Source organism: Chlorocebus sabaeus, chromosome 24, assembly GCF_047675955.1.
Source record: "Chlorocebus sabaeus isolate Y175 chromosome 24, mChlSab1.0.hap1, whole genome shotgun sequence".
Lineage (NCBI taxonomy): Eukaryota > Metazoa > Chordata > Mammalia > Primates > Cercopithecidae > Chlorocebus > Chlorocebus sabaeus.
In genome coordinates, this window is record NC_132927.1 from 39,727,212 (window position 1) to 39,747,135 (window position 19,924).

The following is a 19,924-nucleotide window of genomic DNA, read 5'->3' on the forward strand; positions in this document are numbered from 1 at the left end:
AGAGGAGAGGGAGGGAGGGAGAGAGAGAGGGAGGGAGAAGAGAGAGAGAACCAAACTCACCCTTTTATTAAATACAATGAACCCACTCCCTGTAATAACAAACCCACCCCCAGTCTCCAGTAACGGCATCAATCCATTCATGAGAGCACAGCCCTCATGTAACCCCAATCATACTTCCACCCAGGCTTTTTTTTTTTTTTTTTTACATGCTGCTTCTAAATTTTATGTAGAAATGCAAAGGACTTAGAATACTGAGAGCAATTTTGAAAAATACAAAACTGAAAGACAACTTGATTCAAGACTATTATAAAGCTACAGCAATCATGACAGTGTGGTTCTGGCATAAGGATAAAAATACCAACCATTAGAACAGAAAAGAGAACTCAGACTTAGATACCCACTTTTAAGGTAGCGTTTTGACAAGAAAGTCATTCTTTGGGAGACTTTTCAACAACTGGCCCCACAATAACTGAGAATCCACATGGAAAAACTGCATCTAGATTCCTATTTTACAACCTACACATAAGAAAATAATCCAAGATGAATCACAGACCTCAATATAAAAGCTAAAATTATAAAGCTCTTACAGAAAAACGTAAGAGAATGTTTTTCGGCCTGGGATAGGAAAACGGGGGAAGAATGGTTTCTTAGGTCACAAAAAACAATCATAAAAGCAAATAATTCTGCCTTTCTGAGAATGTGTATGAACATGCATCATAGACAAATCAATCATGTACATTTGGACCCATTATTTAATTTGTGAGTCTCAATTTCCCCATGTGTTTAATAAGGCTAATAATCTCATTGATTTTTTTAAATAATAAAATTAAGAATCTATCCAGAGGTTCTCTCACTTGGCTGAGAGGCAATAAATGTTTATCTACTCATGTTTCCAGTGGTCCACAAAAAGTACATGCCTAATAATAAAAAAGCAATACTATCATTAAAAAAAAAAGTCAAACTAATTCCCCTTTAACTATCACATACTTTGGTCTCCCTTAAAAAAATTTAAAAGCATAATGTAAACTTAATCTAATAGAAACATTACTAATAGACATACTACTTATATAAAAATCTGTATCTTTATTGTACATTTATTTTGCCTCCATTCTTGTAAATATTTATAGACAGGAAGCAACATTATGCAAAGAATTAGATATTTTCTTAAAATCATCTCTTAAGTCTCTTGAACCCTAAAATTTTTTGTTACAAGTTTCTTCTAACTTACCAGGTTGATCTTCAGGTGCTACAAGTGGTTATGCTTTAAAATACAAAATTGCTGACATTTACAAGGGCTTTTCCTTTCCAAACCGATTAATTTTAATATGAAATATAAATTGGTTAATTCCACATGGTTCCAAATTTGATGTAATTTAATTAGCTAAGGGAGTAGATCACACCTAAATCAAATACTTTACTTAAAAAAAAAAAAAACTATCCTATGGTAGCTTACAGATAACTGCAAATTACTGAAAACACTTCTCATTGATTCACAGTGAGGACTATGTCCCCTCCACTTGAATCTGAGCAGGCTCTGTGACTGCCTGACCAATAGAATATGATGGAGGTGATGCCATGATAGTTTCCGAGCCCAGGCCTCAAAGAAGAGGCAGTTTTCACTTCCTGCCTCCTAGAACCCAGCTGCCATGCTGTGAGGAAGCCCAAGAAGAAAGTACTGTGAGGAAGAACTGAGACCCCTGGCTGAACTCCAAGCCAACTGTCAGCACTAACTTGTCAACCATGTAAGTGAGTCATGTTGGAAGTGAAGATTCCTGCCCCACCTGTGACACCCTGGTTGACACTCGAGGATCAGAGACAAGATGTTCTCGCTAAGTCCTTCCCAAACTATAGATTTGTGATGAGAATAAATTGTTGTTCTTCTAAGCTACTACTTTTGTAGTAGTATGTTATACAGCAATAGATACTGGACCATTTCCCAATATTACATACTCATAATCATAAACTGACTTCTCAAAATGAAAGCCTGAACATACCAACCCCACTGCCTCAAAGCTAAGTCAATCAAATCTAGTATTTGTATGGTTCAAAAGGTCACGGAGTTCAGAAACAAACAAACAAAAACAGTCAGGCACCTGAAAACTCTTCACTGCTTCTTTATTATGATGCACCCACAGTACAGAACCTCTCACACATCTGTGAAAGGGGAAAGTTACATTTCTTTTTGGGGAGCACCTTCGTTTTTGTTTCTGTTACCACTCTGAAGAAAGCAAATCATTTCCAAAGAAAAACATTTTAAATTCCAAGTGTTTAAGACTCAGCTTGTATTTTATGGTGTTTGAAAAGGAAGTAGCATGTTTTAGCCAGAGGTGGAAGATTGTTTTGTAGCATTTTACGTTTGATGTGGATCAGAAGTCTTCACTGTCTGGTTGAACCAGTCTATAATTTTCATATGCAACTTTTCATATCAAAAATGTTTCATTTTTACCTCTACTCACAAAGAGATGCTGTTTAAAAAAACGCACACACAGCTAAATTTAAAACCGATCATGAACCACAGCATTACTAACAGGGAAAATGAACTTTTGCTGCCCTCTCCTGCTAAAACAATGAAATACTAAAATACCAAAAGATTTATGAAGCTAAAGTGAAGTCCTCAAACCAAAAGCAACAGACATGTCATTCTCATTATATTTCAATCAAAAATCAGACAACAACCAGAAAATGCATTGGTAATATTTATATTTGAAAGTTCCCCATTGATACATGAGGTTTGGATTACAACTTATTTACAATAAGTGATTTCAAAAAAAGTAAAGAAAGAGGATGGGAAGAGGGAGGGAGGAAAAGAGAGGCTGAGAGAGAAAAAAAAGAGAAAGGTGGGGGAAGGAGGGAGGGAAGGAAGAAAAGGAAACCTATATTCATAGACATCATAATATGGGATGTTTATTTCCAAGAGATACTACTGCTGCTATCGTGCACAAGAAGCAGCACAAATTAACATTCCGCTAGATCACAATTTGCTCAACTTTCTCTCAAGATGCACAATCCTTCTTTTAGATTTTAAAAATTAAATATAGAGGAATATAAAATGCAATGCCAATATACCTACTACAAAAATCCTTTGTGGCTCATTCCTTAACTCCACTCAGAGAAGCAGCTGAGCCAGAATACAAAAATAAAAATATTGATGTGCAAATAAAACATCAGTGATCATGTCTGGTGCCACCTTTTTGTTACAGGTGACTGTCACTTTATGATAACATTGGTAATAGCATCAAAAGAGAATCTCTTCATTTCCTGGGCCAGGTCAGTGCATCCAATTAAAAGGAAAAAAGGAAAACAAGGAAAAAAAACCACCCCAAACCCCAAAAAACTCTAAAACACTTAAAAATGCCAGTAACATCCATACATCCCTTTCCCATCCCACCCTCATCCCCACAAAAAAATAAAAAAGCTTTTAAAGCTTTAAATATACTTTTTTTGTTTCTTTCCATAGTGTGATTGAGCCTAGGGCTATACGTTTAAGTATAGCAGGTGCAATTACAAGCAAGTCCTGGCTCTGCACCCTGGACTATCCCACGCATAGGAGGTACAAAATAAATTAAACCCTTTCATTTAGGCAAACAAGCCTAAGATAAAGGAGCATAACCCTGCTTGTGAGTATCCAGCGGCATCAAGGGTATTATTTATTTCTTTTTTTTTTAATTATTTTTTCTTTTCTTTTATAAAAAACAGTCAAATGTTAGGGAGAGCAAAATACAATAAAATTTAAAAGGACAAAAACTCAACACTGAAGGAAAACAACTGGGGATACTTGCACAATGAGAAAAAGGAATGCATGCTTGATTCAAAGTATGAGATGGGTGAATTCACTCACATAGTTGTTCTAGGCCCACAGCCTAAGGCCTCAGCATCATTCTAAACCACAGGGTTGTTTGTATTTTTCTCTTCCAAAGACACTCTTAATCCTATCCCTGAAACCAATATGGTAAGGATAAGGTTGGAGTGATCATCACTCGCTAACTACAATATTTGCTATTTTAAAAATATATTTATATATAGTTCTGGAAATTATGAAGCAAACAAAATATAACACAAAGATGCATTTGTCACAATTAACTCAAGTTGCAGCAACAGCAGAATTGTGGGAAGGGACGGAGAGAGAGGGCTGCTGCAAATGCAGCAAGTACGTCCTGAAATATGTCACATAGTGCAACAGTCAGATTACCTCAGTTACTCTGCGTCACCGCACACAACGTGACTATGTCACATTGTCACTTTCCATTAAAAAAGAAAAAGACAGTGTTTCTTCTCAGAAGTTGCCCTATCAATTTTAGACATATAGCTTAATTGATTCTCTAAATATGTCTAAAATTTTATTCTTCTCAGTTTGGAATGATCAACATACAAAATTGACATCAAGGAGGATAGCTGTAAGTGTTCACCTTTCCTCTTGAAGACAGGGTAAGGTGCAAAAAAGGATCCTGGCCTTTCTCATTTCAAATGACTGCATTTCATTCCAATGGGCAGAGATTCTTCATAAACCTGTGATTTTAATGTCTTCTACCTAAAAAGATGAATTAATGGCAAACAAAAGTTTATACTATCAAAAATAAATATAATGCAAAGTTGAAACTAAAGGGCTAAAATGACAAGGGCTAAAAAGGAGAAGATTTGTTAAAAATTTATTTTTTATCACTTTGTTCCAGCATTTTTAAAGTCAGTTGTTTTGTCTTTGGCAGCCTCTGCCAACTTTACAGTGAATCCCCATCAATGTTCTTTAAAAAAAAAAACAAAAAACAAAACAAAAAAAACTATTAATTCCATTAAACCATGTTGTGCCTGGTGTTGCATATGACTTTTTTTTTTTTTAACTGCTGGTTTTTTGGGGGTTTTTTTGGAATTAACAATGCCAATTTTGTTTTTGTTTTTTTACAAAGTTACCCAGATGACAATATCCATAATTAGCTGACTGTTACATACACACTGTGACCTGATCGTCCTGAAAAACTTTATGGGGGAGAAAGGTCAGCAGTTTTTCTTCCTTTTTCTTGAAAATAATAAAACTGCATATTCTACTTTATATTTAAATGTAAGGAAGAAAATATACAAGCCCATATTTATATTGTATTTCTATTAAGAGCAACAATAGTTCAAATGTTCATGTTTGCTACTATCACAATTCAACACATGAACACAGAATCAGCTCTATTCCATGAATACTGCTGGAAGTGATGGTTTAGGATTACCAACTCACTGCTGCCATGTCCATAACAAGCAAAAGCATCCTGGAAATAAACCCCCAAACACGTATCTTTCAGTACATAATAATTCAACTGCATTAGGTAAGTACATACTGTACACAAGTTTTATCAGCAGTTTACCTACCCAAGATGTAAGATTCTTCATTTAAATACAAAGCAGAGAGCCAATAAGATATATATATATATAATACAGCCCTAGATTTTGTTTGTTTTTTTTTTCTTAAACAATTTGGTCACGATGCACCTTTGATATAAAAGCATTTTTTAAACTTTATTATTAATACTCAGGACATTAGGAATTTCCAGATTTTTTTCAGTAGCATTTGTAGAACCACTTTTGGTAACAAATACAGTAGTTAGGAATATGCATCCAATTCAGAATGCATAATAATGTTTATCCTGAATCCTTTCCGGCTAAAAACAGGGCTGGCGCTGTGATGAGATATAGAACGAGAATCTACAAAAAACACTGTAACATGTTTGTTTTTTCCCAGAGGCTACATCCTCTTTTGCTGGAATACTTTATAAATACATATTAAAAAGTAAGGCAACAACTCCAAACAGTCCAAGCTGTTTGCTCAACTCTTTTCCCAATTAGATTTGCAATCCTGGCGATCAATTTCATGGTTGTATTGTTTAGTGTTTGTCTTTCTTATTTCAAATGGTCCAAAAGGATGTTTTTCTCGCATTTCTAAAACAACTCTGGTATGTGTGTTCAATGATATATGCAACTAATACTGGTCAGGTACTGAAGTCTGTGATGTCCCAGTGCCTGTTTTCAAAGGATTCAAGACATTGATTTGGATTCACCATAAACTGATGCATGAATCCAATATTCCTTTCCCTACTATGTTTATCACCTCTTCTCTTTTAACTCCTAATTTTAAAACTGAAGGAGTACCAGGACTACCTGCTTACTGGAAAGATGTTCACCCCAGTAAACAGAACTTTTATCAGGGACTTTTATAATTCATGACCCCATTCCACATGGACATTCAACTCAGGAAGATGTGCAAAAGAAAAAGATGTCAAATTACAGTCAAGTTATCCAGAGGAGGTTGTTATACAAACTTATAAGGAAATGACAGTCTTTTTTTCTTCCTTTACTATAAATACATTTAACAGCTTAGCAGAAAGACAAGCTAAATTTAAGATTGTTCACATTTGAAAATTGTATCATACTCTCTGCTAGTGATAAATAAGGAACTCCCAATAATGGAATTTTAACATAGCAATTTCATCAACAGATCTTTGAAGACCGATTTTTTTTTTAAAAGAGGGTTAGAACAATGATTATGTTTGCAAAGTTCTGAGAAGTCCATCTACTGTCCAAACTTTGGATTGAAGTCCTTATTTTGTTTTTTCCTTTACTTAGAGACAGGTATATACAGTGCTGTTGTAATAATGAAACAAATGTGAAATCTACTGTAAAGTTGCACAATACAGAAAACTGTTGCTCCATCTTCTACTACATAAATGTGTGACTCCACAGGTTAGTAATGTCGTTGTCATTGTTTTTGTTAAGTTGGAATTATTCCATCACGTCTAAGACCTCTCTTTAACTCCAGATCCTCCAATTTTTTCCACAATTCTTCACGCTCCTTTTCTTTCTTTTTCTCACTGAGGAAGAAATACAATACAATGTAAACAGCTGAGGTTTAATGAGATTATGCAACAATGAATATTTTACAATTTCACCTTGACACCCCTTTATACTTAGCTTAATTCAGAAAATTAACTTTAAAACTACTAAGAAACAAAAATGGGAATGACTTATATGCATCAGTTATTGTAAAATTAAGGGCATATTAGTGATTTTCACTTGCAGCTTAGTAAAAATCTTAATTCTTGTTTATCTCCAAATAGTTTATCAAAAAGGATGCTGGAGATGACACTAACACAGAGAATATAGTAGGTCAAGAAAATATATCTGCTCCTTTATTCATATCTATTTTTCCTACCTCATGTACATTTAAATTCTTCAGCAGTTTAGAAGAAACTGAAAACTTGTGATTTCACTTTTAATGATCTGAAAAGAACTTGGTTGATATTATTATGTATTAAATTTTAATGCATCAAGCCTTCAAATTGGGTTCAATATCAATTTCACTGATTTTAAACTTAGTGATTTTCAGACTTTGGGATTTCACTGTTTGGTAAAATTTCCCCCAAAAATTGGATGTCCAAGTAAGAATCGACAAACTTTATTTTGCCAAGGATATTTTAAAATTACCACATTTTTACAAAAAAAGGATTTTTTAACATCAACCAAGTAAGAAGTACATGATGCAGGAATGTAAGACTATATTGTAAGTTAAATGCATTCACATTTATTAAAAATAATTCACTGCACTGTCTCTGGTTTTTCCATGTTGCAGTGGACCAATAAAAAGCAGACCCAGGCTGGGCACAGTGGCTCATGCCTGTAATCCTAACACTTTGGGAGGCCGAGGTACGTGGATCACGAGGTCAGAATTTCGAGACCAGCCTAGCCAGCAATGGTGAGACCCCGTCTCTACTAAAAATACAAAAATTAGCTGGGCATTGTGGCGTGTGCTTGTAGTCTCAGCTACTCAGGAGGCTGAGGCAGGAGAATTGCTTGAACCCAGGAGGCAGAGGTTACAGCGAGTTGAGATAGCACCACTGCACTCTAGCCTGGGTGACAGAGCGAGACTCCATCTCAAAAAAAAAAAAAAAAAAGCCTGGTGCGGTGGCTCATGCCTGTAATCCCAGCACTTTGGGAGGCCGAGGCGGGAAGATCACGAGGTCAGGAGATTGAGACCATCCTGGCTAACACGGTGAAACCCCGTCTCTACTAAAAATACAAAAAACTTAGCCGGGCGTGGTGGCGGGCGCCTGTAGTCCCAGCTACTCGGGAGGCTGAGGCAGGAGAATGGCGTGAACCTGGCAGGAGGAGCTTACAGTGAGCCAAGATCACGCCACTGCACGCCAGCCTGGACGACAGGGCAAAACTCCATCTCAAACAAAACAAAACAAAAAACAAAATAAAAAAATAAAAAAATAAAGGCAGACCTAGATTAACATTCATAAATCCAGGAATTCAGATAATTCCTGAAAATGGGGGCTCCATGATCTCAGGCATGGGGATATAATCCATGCACTACCTCACGCAGCAAGGATGAAAACTTCAGCCACAGTACAATTTCTACTCAGGGAAATCCACATGGGTTGAGTGAAATTTGTATGTAATTCCAACGCCTCATTTTCTAAAACATTATAACCAATGTTTCTTAAAAGTTATATTAATAACTTTTAATTAATAGAGCAATAGAGATTAATCTTCATCCCCTCCAACTCCCAAAAAACTCTAGAAAAACCTAAGTAATTTTATATTCTTACTCCACCAGAGACTTGAGGAAATGCTGAATTATAATACCATAATAGTCTGGTATTAACCAGAAATGTTTGAGACCATATGGGAGCACAAGTCAGTGGAACTCTTTACAATACATGCATATGGCTTACTAAAGCCATATGGTAATTAATATCACTTAATAGGTAATATTTTCATAACTTAGGCCTTGTTTACCATAATTAGTTTCAGCTATCTCAAATACAAATCTGCACAATATAAATTTCAGTGGGCAGAACAGTTTTCATATAATTACCTGTTTGTTAATTTTGACCCTGAAAAAATGGTACTTATAGGACAGTAAGGGCAAGATTAGATAATCCTCCAATCTAATCATTACGGATTCCAGATTCTTCTTTTTTTTTTTTCTTAGAGACAGGGTCTCATTCTGTCGCCCAGGCTAAAGTGCAGTGGCACAATCATAGCTCACTGCAGCCTCAACCACCTGGGCTCAAACAATCCTCTTGCCTCAGCCTCCTGAGTGGCTGGGACTACAGGTGTGCACCACCACTCCTGGTGCATTCCAGGTTCTAAACATAATCAAGCTGTTTGGCAAATCATCACTTTTTGTTTCTAAGTACAGTCTGGGGATAATACAAGGACTAAATAAATATTAGCACACAATTTGGGCATATATAAATCAATTCTATAGATCCTGCTGACTTTTGATGAATATGACCTTTTTATTTGGAGGGAGAAGGGGATGATAAGCAAGGGCTTGGAATTTTACTCAACTAAAAAACATTTCAATGTATTTCAGGTTCACATTGCCCTAATTTGCAGTTTTAACCAATTTATGCCAAAGGTTGCAAAATTTTTTTGTGAAAAATCAGAACTTGGCGATGACCTTGAGCAGTGGGATAGAAATAACTCCCACAAGCTTAGCGTTATAATAATGGAACACTAGGCATAAATGGGTTAATTAAGTGTTGACATCATTAAAACATTCATCATCTTGTTACCAAAGTGTTTTGTGTTTTTGATCAAGAGATTTATGGCAATCAATGCAATTTATCCTGTGGGCCTTTTCTTCCAACTGAGCATTATGCTTAGTTATCACATAACTAAGCATATCACATAACACAGCTTTCACACTGACAACTTTATCTTTAAAAATTCTAAATATTGCTGATATAGTTATTGTCACCCCCAATCTTTCCCACTTTTCTCTCTCCCTGTAGGTGGAAATTTTAACACTTAACCACACTGTCATGCAGGGGATATTGTCAAATTCTCTTCTAATTTCAATTTTACATAGCACTGATGTTGGCATATGTATCTAACAGTGTTAACTACTTATTCCACCCACCATTTTCAGATTTGTAATATTTCAAAATTTGATCTGAACTGAAACCATTAACTTCTCGCCATCCTGAAGTAAAACTGTCCATTCAGTTATTCTCTGATAGTACCAAATACATTTCTTCATTCTCTTGTCCTATTCCCACACCTATGGAGAAACCAATGTTTCCATCTGTCAGTACACCCTTCTATTGCTCATTTGACAAATTATTATCCTTGCTTTTAAAAACCCATTTTTTCTTTTTTTTTTTTTGAGACACAGTCTTGCTCTGTCACCCAGGCTGGAGGGCAGTGGTACAATCTCGGCTCACTGCAAGCTCCGCCTTCCAGGTTCACGCCATTCTCCTGCCTCAGCCTCCCGAGTAGCTGAGACTACAGGTGCCTGCCACCACACCCAGCTAATTTTTTGTATTTTTAGTAGAGACAGGGTTTCACCGTGTTAGCTAGAATGGTCTCCATCTCCTGACCTCGTGATCCACCCGCCTCAGCCTCCCAAAGTGCTGGGATTACTGGTGTGAGCCACTGTGCCCAGCCAAGTTCTTCAATATTCTTGATGAGATTCTACAAATTTAATCCTGGTTCAACTAGGATAATAATAATGAGTTTTCAGTTGCTCTAAAAGAGAAGATGTTATGCACAATGCACCTTTAATGGTACACCACAATATTAAAATGTACCCTTGGCCTGTTTTTTAAGTAACATCCTTTAAAGATTTTAAGTTTGGGGCAAGGAGGGTTATTATGAATTTATAATTTGCAACAATTGCTAATATAGTGAATTAAAAGTTGTTTAAACTGTACGTGTGGAATAACATATCACATAATTGATATTAATCCCAATATTCTGGGTACAAAATCTGAGCCGCTTGTGAGATTCTCAGCTAAATACTCACCATATTCCATAATTAAGTTGGTTTTCATAAACCACATCCCTGGTAACTTAAAAAAGAAAATCATTGCAATGGTCCCTCTGCCATCAAACCATTCCCCTCATTGCTCTTTTTTATCAATAAAATGCAAGTGACAGACTAAAAATGAGACAAAGCACCATGGGAACCAGAGAGGTTCAGCAAGACCCTGGGTATGAACAATCGTATACACCTCTGGGTCCTCTGAGGTCCACAGTTTTAGGATATACAAAGCTGACACCTGCTTATGGGTGATCAAAGTCAAACCAGAGGCTCAACTACTAAGAGCTCTCTAGAGTTCTATAATCTCCCCAAGTACATCTCTTGGAAAGTAGAACACATTGGACAAGATATAACAAAACTGAAGAATCCTCTAAATGAAACCAAGAAAGGCTTTAGTAAGCCATAAGCATGTATTGTAAAGGGTTCCACTGTTTTGGTTCTCCCATATGGTCTCAAACATTTCTGGTTAATACCAGACTATTAACCTTCATGTTCTTTTCACTGTTCTTTAAATTGTAATAAACTTGTTGGGTTCTAGTAAGTCCTGGGCCCAAGAGCTAGAAAAATGGTGCCTCATTCCCCCTGCTATTGGAGTGAAGTACAAGATCTGCCCAATTACACTTCAAGTAAGTTCAGAGTGGGAGTGAATCCCAGATAGAAAACTACCTGATGGTCCCTTTAAGTGAACCTAAAATACCAGTTATATGCTGGGCTCTTAACCCTGAGGCAGAACTAAACTATTATTAAAGAAAGGGAGGAAAGCAGGCTTTATCAAAATGACAGTGTCACAAAGCTTTGTTACTCAGTGGCACAGTAATAAAGACACAGTTAATAAGGGTGCAAAAATGAATCTATAAATACAGTCATGTGCCAAATAACAACATTTCGGTCAATACAGACCACATATACCACGGTGGTCCCATAAAATTTTAACAGGGTTGAAAAAGTCCTACTGCCTAGTGATCTGTGTTACAATTGGCTACGGTATACACCATGGTAACACACTGTACAGGATTGTAGCCTAGGAAGAACAGACAATACCATATAGCTCAGGTGTGTCACAGTAGGCTATACCATCTAGGTTTGTGTAATTACTATACACTTATGATGTTCACACAATACAACTGCCTAAGGATGCATTTCTCAGAACATATACTGGTTGTTAAGCAATGCATGACTATAAACAAAACTGTGCTGCTTAAGATTTGGGGTACAATTAGGCAACTTCAGCAAAGAGCAAGGAAAAAACTCAATAGTTTTATGCACAGCTGACAAAAAAGCTTTAAAAAGTTACCGCTGACGATCTGACTTGTATGTGGCTGTCAGCTCGTCAAACATGGTGCTGTTCATTTCCATAAATGCCTTCAACACATTGTACACCAACGCCACAATAGCCCTGGAAAGCACAGAAGAAAGGGAACATGTTAGTTAGTCTTATAAAATGGGATACTGAATGAAGAAAGCAAAAGCACAACTTTTGTCTGAATGGTTTCTCGCGCCGCAGGTTGTCTGTATCCCTTTTTAGTTGGAACAACTGAGAATGACCTACAGTTCACTTCCACATTAAGAGATTTCAAGGCAAGATAATTTTCTGAGGGGTGGTAGAACTTGAAAAAAAAATCTAATTTTGCCCTTCTAATTTTTTTTTTCTTCTTTGTGATGGAGTTTCGCTCTTGTTGCCCAGGATGGAGTACAATGGCACCATCTTGGCTCACCACAACCTCCACCTCCTGGGTTCAAGCAATTCTCCTGCCTCAGTCTCCCAGGCAGCTCAGATTATAGGCGCGAGCCACCATGCCCAGCTAATTCTGTATTTTTAGTAGAGACGAGGGTTCTCCATGTTGGTCAGGCTGGTCTCGAACTCCCGACCTCAGATGATCTGCCCACCTCGGCCTCTCAAAGTGCTGGGATTATAGGCGTGAGCCACAGTGCCTGGCCTGCCCTTCTAATTATTGGCACCCAGAATAGAGCTGCCTGTGGGCATTTGATAATTTCATTTAATAAAAAGGTAAGTATAATAGTAAAGCAACTTCACCCTAAAATAAGGATCTGTGGCAGCACTAACCTTAGACACCTGAATTTGCATAGAATTCTATTTTCTAAATAACACATAATTCATCAAAATCAGAAGCTACTTCCATAGAAACGAATGTTATATATAAATATGTGTGTGTGTGTGTGTGTATATGTGTGTGTGTATGTGTGTGTGTGTATATATATATAATTCTTATCCAAAGAAATGAAATCAAGCCCCCATGTAGGTTGGGTGGTTCAACATGAGTTATTTGTCTAGCTGTGATCTGCACCAGTCCTGCTGACCCAAAATATATGCTGATAAGATAATTGGCAAGCTGGGATGGTTGCTATTAGCTATGGGACACTAAACAGCTAAACAGCCAAAATGGTAGCCCATACTTAGGCAATGTGAGGACAAGGTTCTGATGGGCTTGATAGCTTCAGACTAGAGTCTAAATAGCTTTTCCTTTTGCAAAAATATCCGTTGCTTCCGTTTTGCAACAAACATGCTCCTAATATCACTGAAAAAGGCATTGGTAAAAATTAGCCATATATTAAATAAACCATGAGTCTGATGTTTCCAAAACATTTACAAGAAAGTACACTTGCTGTGTAGCTTCTGCCTTGTGCCATTAAAAGGAAAATTTAAGTTCTTTTCTGTTAAGGTTCCAGAATGACCTTCCTTCCAAGGGCAGTGATGGGAAAGCACCAAATATAGTATACTGAGTAGTTACAGACACTTGCTAGAACGTCCTCAAGGGACTATCTGTATAAAGGGACTTAACTGTTACCAGCTCCTTATTTTTACAAGTTCTATTAATAAAATTCGGCAAATTTGAAAAATGAGAAATGTGACATATTATAATTACATGCAAAATGTTTAAAGATAAACATATTATTAATATACTGAATTGTATCTACCAATATTTAAATGCCACATTAAATTTTCCTTCTATTCCACAGAGAAAAATGTAAAGGCATTCAAATTCAGAATGCTTTAACTTTCATCGGGCTGGATGTTAAACTTCTCCTTGATTATTTTAAACTTCTACCTTTCCCAGAGATACATATAGCAACTGAGTTAGCTGTTAAGAAACGGATCACACTAAAACGCAAACCTAGTCAGACCACTTCCCCACTTACAACCCTTCAGTACTTTCTCATCATCTACTTGGTGAAGGTTCACACGAGTCCCACAATCTTTTCTAGCCACATCCTCTAGCACCTTCCCCAAAAGACTTTGTGCCTCAGCCCTCCAGGTGCTTTTGACATCTTTGTGACTTTTAATATGATGGATGGACCCACCGTCTGAAAGGGCTCTCCCCATGCCGTCCACCTGCCAAATTCCTTTCAGATTCAGTCTAAGCATGGCCATGCCGTCAGTATCTACACACCTCTCCTCTCAGCTGCAGTGCCTCCCCAAAAGATCTGCCACCTTCACAGACAGATCAAGAAGACTGTCTAGTAAACAGATACTTTGACTGGTATTTTGTTAAAGTATCTGTTTATTTTCTCCAGTCAGTGAATCCCCAGAAGGTAAGGATTTTATCTTTTCACATACGTCTTCAGCAACAAGGACAGCATCTGGCATATAATAAGGCTGAAGGGAAAGAAAGAGAGGAAGGGACGAAGAGAACAGAGGAAAGAAACTGAAAACCTACGGATTCCAATGTTCTTTTGAAATCCTATATAGGCTGGAAAACATGATGGGAAGGATGACGTTAGAGTTTTCTTCTATCAAACTCATGATGTATTCATTATTCCAATAATAGAGTGCTCTTTCTGCCACCTTTGGGAAAAGAAAAATAAAACGTTGAGAGAGAGAAAAAGACAAAGATAAAACAAACTTATAAATATTTCCAAACAAAAGATTTTTAAAAGGCCATTTTTAAATCATTCCATTAAAATTAAATATTAATCACGTTTTTTTTTTGTTTTTTTTTTTTTTTTTGAGATGGAGTCTCACTAGTGGCATGATCTCAGCTCACTGCAACCTCCGCCTCTTGGGTTCAAGCGATTCTCCTGCCTCAGCCTCCCGAGTAGCTGGGACAACAGGCACGCGCCACTAAGCCTAGCTAATTTTTGTATTTTTAGTAGAGATGGGATTTCACCATGTTGGCCAGGATGGTCTCGATCTCCTGACCTTGTGATCCGCCCACTTCATCCTCCCAAAGTGTTGGGATTACAGGCGTGAGCCACCATGCCCAGCCCACATTTTAAATGTTTGCGGATTTTAAATGTCTTAGAAAATTCCAAAGTGGGCCAGGCACGGTGGCTCACGCCTGTAATCCCAGCACTTTGGGAGGCCGAGGTAGGCAGATCGCTTAAGCCCAAGAGTCTGAGACCAGCCTGGGCAACATGGGGAGACCTTGCCTCTACAAAAACACAAAAATTAGCCAGGATTGGTGGCATGTGCCTATAGTCCCACCTACTTGGGAGGCTGAGGTGGGAGGATTGCTTGAGCCTAGGAGGCAGAGGTTGCAGTGAGCCAAGATCATGCCACTGAACTCCAGCTTGGGTGACAGAGCAAGACCCTGTCTTCCCCTCCTACCCAAAAAAAAAATCCAGAGTGGTTCAAGTGGTTCATCAACTTAGGGAAGGAAAAGAAGTTTTCCTGTTTGTTTATATTCTTCTCTAATTCTGCCAGGTCATCTGATTCCACACTTTCCTGACATCACTTTGGCACATCTTACTGGTCCCCTTTCCTGGCTCACGTTTTTCATCACACACACTTAGATCGAACCCAGTGCCCAGCATATAGTTAGCATTCAGTCACAGCTACTGAGGAACACCCACAGTTGTCCATCCCTGTAAAGCAGCCAATATTTACTAAGTGCCTCCTATGGGCAGGCACTGTGCCTACACGGCAAGTAGAATGTATCATCCTTACCACCATCCCAAAAGGAGATACTACTGCGTTCATTTTACAGATGAGGACACAGAGATTCAGAGAGGCTGAATAATGTAGGCAAGGTTACACTGGTAATAAATGGTAAAGACTGGGGCCTCACTTCTAGGGCTTCTTCCAGTGTTTGTTTCTGGTCCCTTCCTGTGAAAGCCAGGAGATTTCTGCTCAGTTTCTGGTCTCAGGGACACTGGCTGCACCTACCCTCTCAGATCTCTTAGATCCCTTTTCTCTGCCCACCAAGCTATCAACTGGCTCTAATTTGGTCTGCTGGGCCTGATTGGCTCATCTTGGATTTCATGAATTCAAAGGAACATCTCAAAAACAAAACCTAAAATCTCTAAAAAGGGTAGTTATAGGGGAAAAGGGAAAAAGGGGTGGCTTCTTTCATTTATACAGATTAAAAAGCTGTGTTTTAGAAGAGAACAAAATGGTATAAGATATATCTACCGAAAGACAATGAGAAATCAGAATTTTTCCATTTATATTATTCAGCTTGGTTCAAAAAAACAAAATAAAACAAAACCCTGGGACTCATTAGGCACTAGACCCTGAGAGTACAAAGAAAACAATCATTACTGCATGTTCACTATATGCCAGGTGCTGTGCTAAGTGTCCCACATATATAATATCTCATTTCCTCACAACCAACAGAGTTGGTACCATTACTTTTCTATTTTGTGGATGAAGAATCTGAGACTCAGAGAGATAAGCCATTGGCTCAAGGTCACATGGCTAGTAAGTGGCAGATTCCAAAGTCCCTATTCTTAACCTCTTTACTCTGTTATCCGCAAAGAGTTCACACGCTGGTGGGAGAAGGGGCATCTACAAGCCTATCCAAAGTAAACTGTGACACATGCTGTATCAGATACATGAATAAAGTGTCAGGGGAAGGAGGGGAAAAGAGTAGAATCAATAATCCAGATGACTTGGGAAACAGGAGTGGCAGAAATGTAACATAGGTGGGGCTGAGTGTGGTGGCTCATGCCTGTAATCCCAGCACTTTGGGATGCCAAGGTGGTTGGATCATTCGAGGTCAGGAGTTCGAGACCAGTCTGGCCAACATAGCAAAACCCCCATCTCTACTAAAAACATAAAAATTAGCTGCGCATGGTGGGGCGCACCTGTGGTCCCAGCTACTCAGGAAGCTGAGGCACAAGAATCGCTTGAACCCGGGAGGCAGATGCTGCAGTGAACTACAACTGCACCACTGCACTCCAGCCTGGGCCACGCGGCAAGACTCCGTCTCAAAAAAAAAAAAAAAAAAAAAGGAAATGTAACATAGGCAAGTGGCATTTAAGCTGGGCTTCGAAGGATGAAGGAAAGGGCATTCCAGGTAGAGGGTATTAAGGAAAGGAGGGCAGAGGCATGGATGAGGAAATGTGTTTGGGAATCATCAAAGCAAATGAGGTAGCTGATGCAGATAAAGCAGGAGGCAAGGAGAGGGAGAAAAAAGGGTAAGAATGAGGCTGTTCTGAACATTCTAACTGGTTGGAGGAAAATCCTAGGTGCCTCCTTCTTTACTAGCATCCTCCCATGGTCTCTTTGGATGTTCCTCCAGATCCAATACTTACCTGCCATTTAACTCTAACAACTTCCTTAATCTCTTATATATCCATTTTAATATGTAAACCCACTAATAGAAGTATGTATCCAGCTCCTTAAAGAGGAAAGGTATTGTTTATGCAAAGTTAAAAATTACTGTGTCTGACAATAGGACAGAGCCACTACTTTCCTGGGATCCATTGTCCTTCTGCACACACAGAGGCAGTGTCACCAGTGTGCAGACCTCAGATCCTAATGACATACCTGAGGCAAACAATGAGAAGTGTCTGGCTGCATAGGGCGGCCACTCAATAAATGGATGAACCAGCAAATTCATTAATAAATGTTTATGGAAGAACCAGCAAACATTTATTAATGTATTTGTTGGTTTATCCAGTAAACATTAATGAACACTTAAGAAATAAATAAGAGACTCTTTCCTTTGTTCTCAATTTTACTTCTGCCAAATAATTGAAAATTCTTTTTTTTTCTGCTACAAATTGAATTGTGTGCCCTTCACAATTCATATGTTGAAGTCCTAACCCCCAACATGACTGTATTTGGACACATGACTTTTAGGAGGTAATTAAGGTTACATGAGCTCATAAGGGTGGGGTCCTAACCAAATAAGACTGGGGGTCTTATAAGAAGAGGAAGAGAGTGAGATTGCCTCTCTCTGTATGCACACGCCAGGAAAGGCCACATGAGCGCACAGCAAGAAGAGGGCCATCTGCAAGCCAGAAAACAACCAGAAACCAACCATGCTGTCATCCTGATCTCAAACTTCTGGCCTCCAGGGCTGTGAGAAAATACATGGTTAAGTCGCCGGTCTATGGTGTTATGTTATGGCAGCCCAAGCTGACCAAGATATGGCCTCTCTTTTCTAAGCTTCTGAGTATCACTTAGGCCTTTCTGGTGATTTTTTTTTTTTTTAAGATGGAGTTTCGCTCTTGTTGCCCAGGCTGGAGTACAATGGCATAATCTTGGCTCACTGCAATCTCTGCCTTCCGGTTTCAAGTGATTCTCCTGCCACAGCTTCCTGAGTAGTTTGGATTACAGGCGCCCGCTACCACGCCCAGCTAAATTTTTGTATTTTTAATAGAGACCAGGTTTCACCATGTTGGCCTGGCTGGTCTCAAACTCCTGACCTCATGATCCACCCGCCTTAGCCTCCTGAAGTGCTGGGATTACAGGCATGAGCCACTGCGCCCAGCTGGTGATGCTCATTTTTAAAAAGATACTTGTTTCCTGGGAGGCGGAGCCTGCAGTGAGCCGAGACTGCACCACTGCACTCCAGCCTGGGCAACAAAGTGAGACTCTGCCTCAAAAAAAAAAAAAAAAAAAAAAGATACTTGTTCCTTGACTTCCATAATGCCAAACATCCTGCTGAAAAATGAAAAAAACTAAGGTAAACAATCCAGATATGTGAGCACTAAAGGCCCTGGGTGGTATCAAAATATCTATATACTGTTCTGTAATTTTTCCATTTTTATTCAGGCTCGTCACAGTTTCTACCTTCTTTTTTCTTGTTTTGTGGTACAACTGCTGGATTGCCATAAGGTTACTGCTTTAACATATTAACATGTCTTTTGGTCAGAAATCAAAACAGCAGCAGCAGCCAGTGTCTCTAACTACGCAGCATAATGACAGCTTAGGGAAAAAGTCCACCATCAAATAACACCATTAGAGGTCTGGTTCTGTGCTAAGAACCACACTCTGAACAATCTCTTCCAATCAATAGGCAGAGTCTAAGTTTATGAAACGGGCCTTAGGTGAGACAGCCAAAGGATCAAACCTAATGTGTGCTCCCCCAGTTTACCCTTCTTCCCTCCCGTATGGGTTCCACAGCACAGCAGCCAAGGCCCCAAGAAAGAAAAGCGTTGCCCCTGAGTGGCCACGAGGAGGCAGAGCAGTGTCACGGGAAGGTCACTGGCTTTAGCAAAAAGCTACACCAAAGATCAAAATTTGACTCTACTCTATCGACTTGGGACCTACAGTAAATTGCTCTCCGAGCCTTTTTTTTTTTTTTTTTTTTTTTTTTCCATCTAGAAAAGCTTCAGCGGATAATGGGACATTTATAAACAATGTACGTAAAGTATCTAGCATAGTATGGAATATTAGGTTTTCTCCTTTTTCCTCTTAAACATTATTTAGCATTCTCTCTTACACAGTAGAGAAACCCCACCAGCCCACTTATTTAGGAATTATCTGAAATACTTTTGACCATTTTGAGCTTCAGTGTTCATATCTGCATGTCTATAAAAAAACATAATGCCTTCCTTGCAGGGTGTTAGGAGAATTAAAGCTACTGGAGAGAAAGCACCATTACTGTGGCTGTTAGGTATCAAGCGCTCAAGATAAGGTGGCCACTGTTAAAATTATTATCCTGTGAGGAGACAGCAAATAAACAAGAGGTAGCTAGTGTCCATTACATTGCTTTTGAAACAAATAAAATTTAACCAAAATAACTCATGCTCCCTGGCTCGTGTCCTCTTTACTACTAACCTGAAAATGGGGGCTAGATACACACTTGGCGATTTGTTTAAACAAAGGTTCTTGGATTTTAACAAATTGTGAAGGTTCAATCACATCCAATATTTCTTCCAGTTCCCCAAGGAACATGACCTGTAAGTACAAGCAAAACACAA

At 38.5% G+C, this 19,924-nt stretch overlaps 1 protein-coding gene across 4 annotated transcripts in view; it reads right to left on the reverse strand.

Annotated features, from left to right (window-relative positions):
* Nucleotides 1-2,098: 2,098 nt before the first annotated feature.
* The window catches only part of PPP2R5E (protein phosphatase 2 regulatory subunit B'epsilon), a 170,757-nt gene continuing 152,931 nt past the window's right edge, over nt 2,099-19,924 (reverse strand). For 3 of the 4 annotated variants that reach the window (XM_007986919.3, XM_007986918.3, XM_007986921.3), the window contains 4 exons: nt 19,782-19,901; nt 14,488-14,615; nt 12,105-12,206; nt 2,099-6,845 (listed from right to left, as the gene is read on the reverse strand). In XM_007986919.3, coding sequence (XP_007985110.1) covers nt 6,746-6,845; nt 12,105-12,206; nt 14,488-14,615; nt 19,782-19,901 — 450 coding nt within the window. In that variant the 3' untranslated portion in view covers nt 2,099-6,745. The remainder of the gene's footprint in view (nt 6,846-12,104; nt 12,207-14,487; nt 14,616-19,781; nt 19,902-19,924) is intronic. The other variant, XM_007986920.3, reaches the window with a different exon arrangement.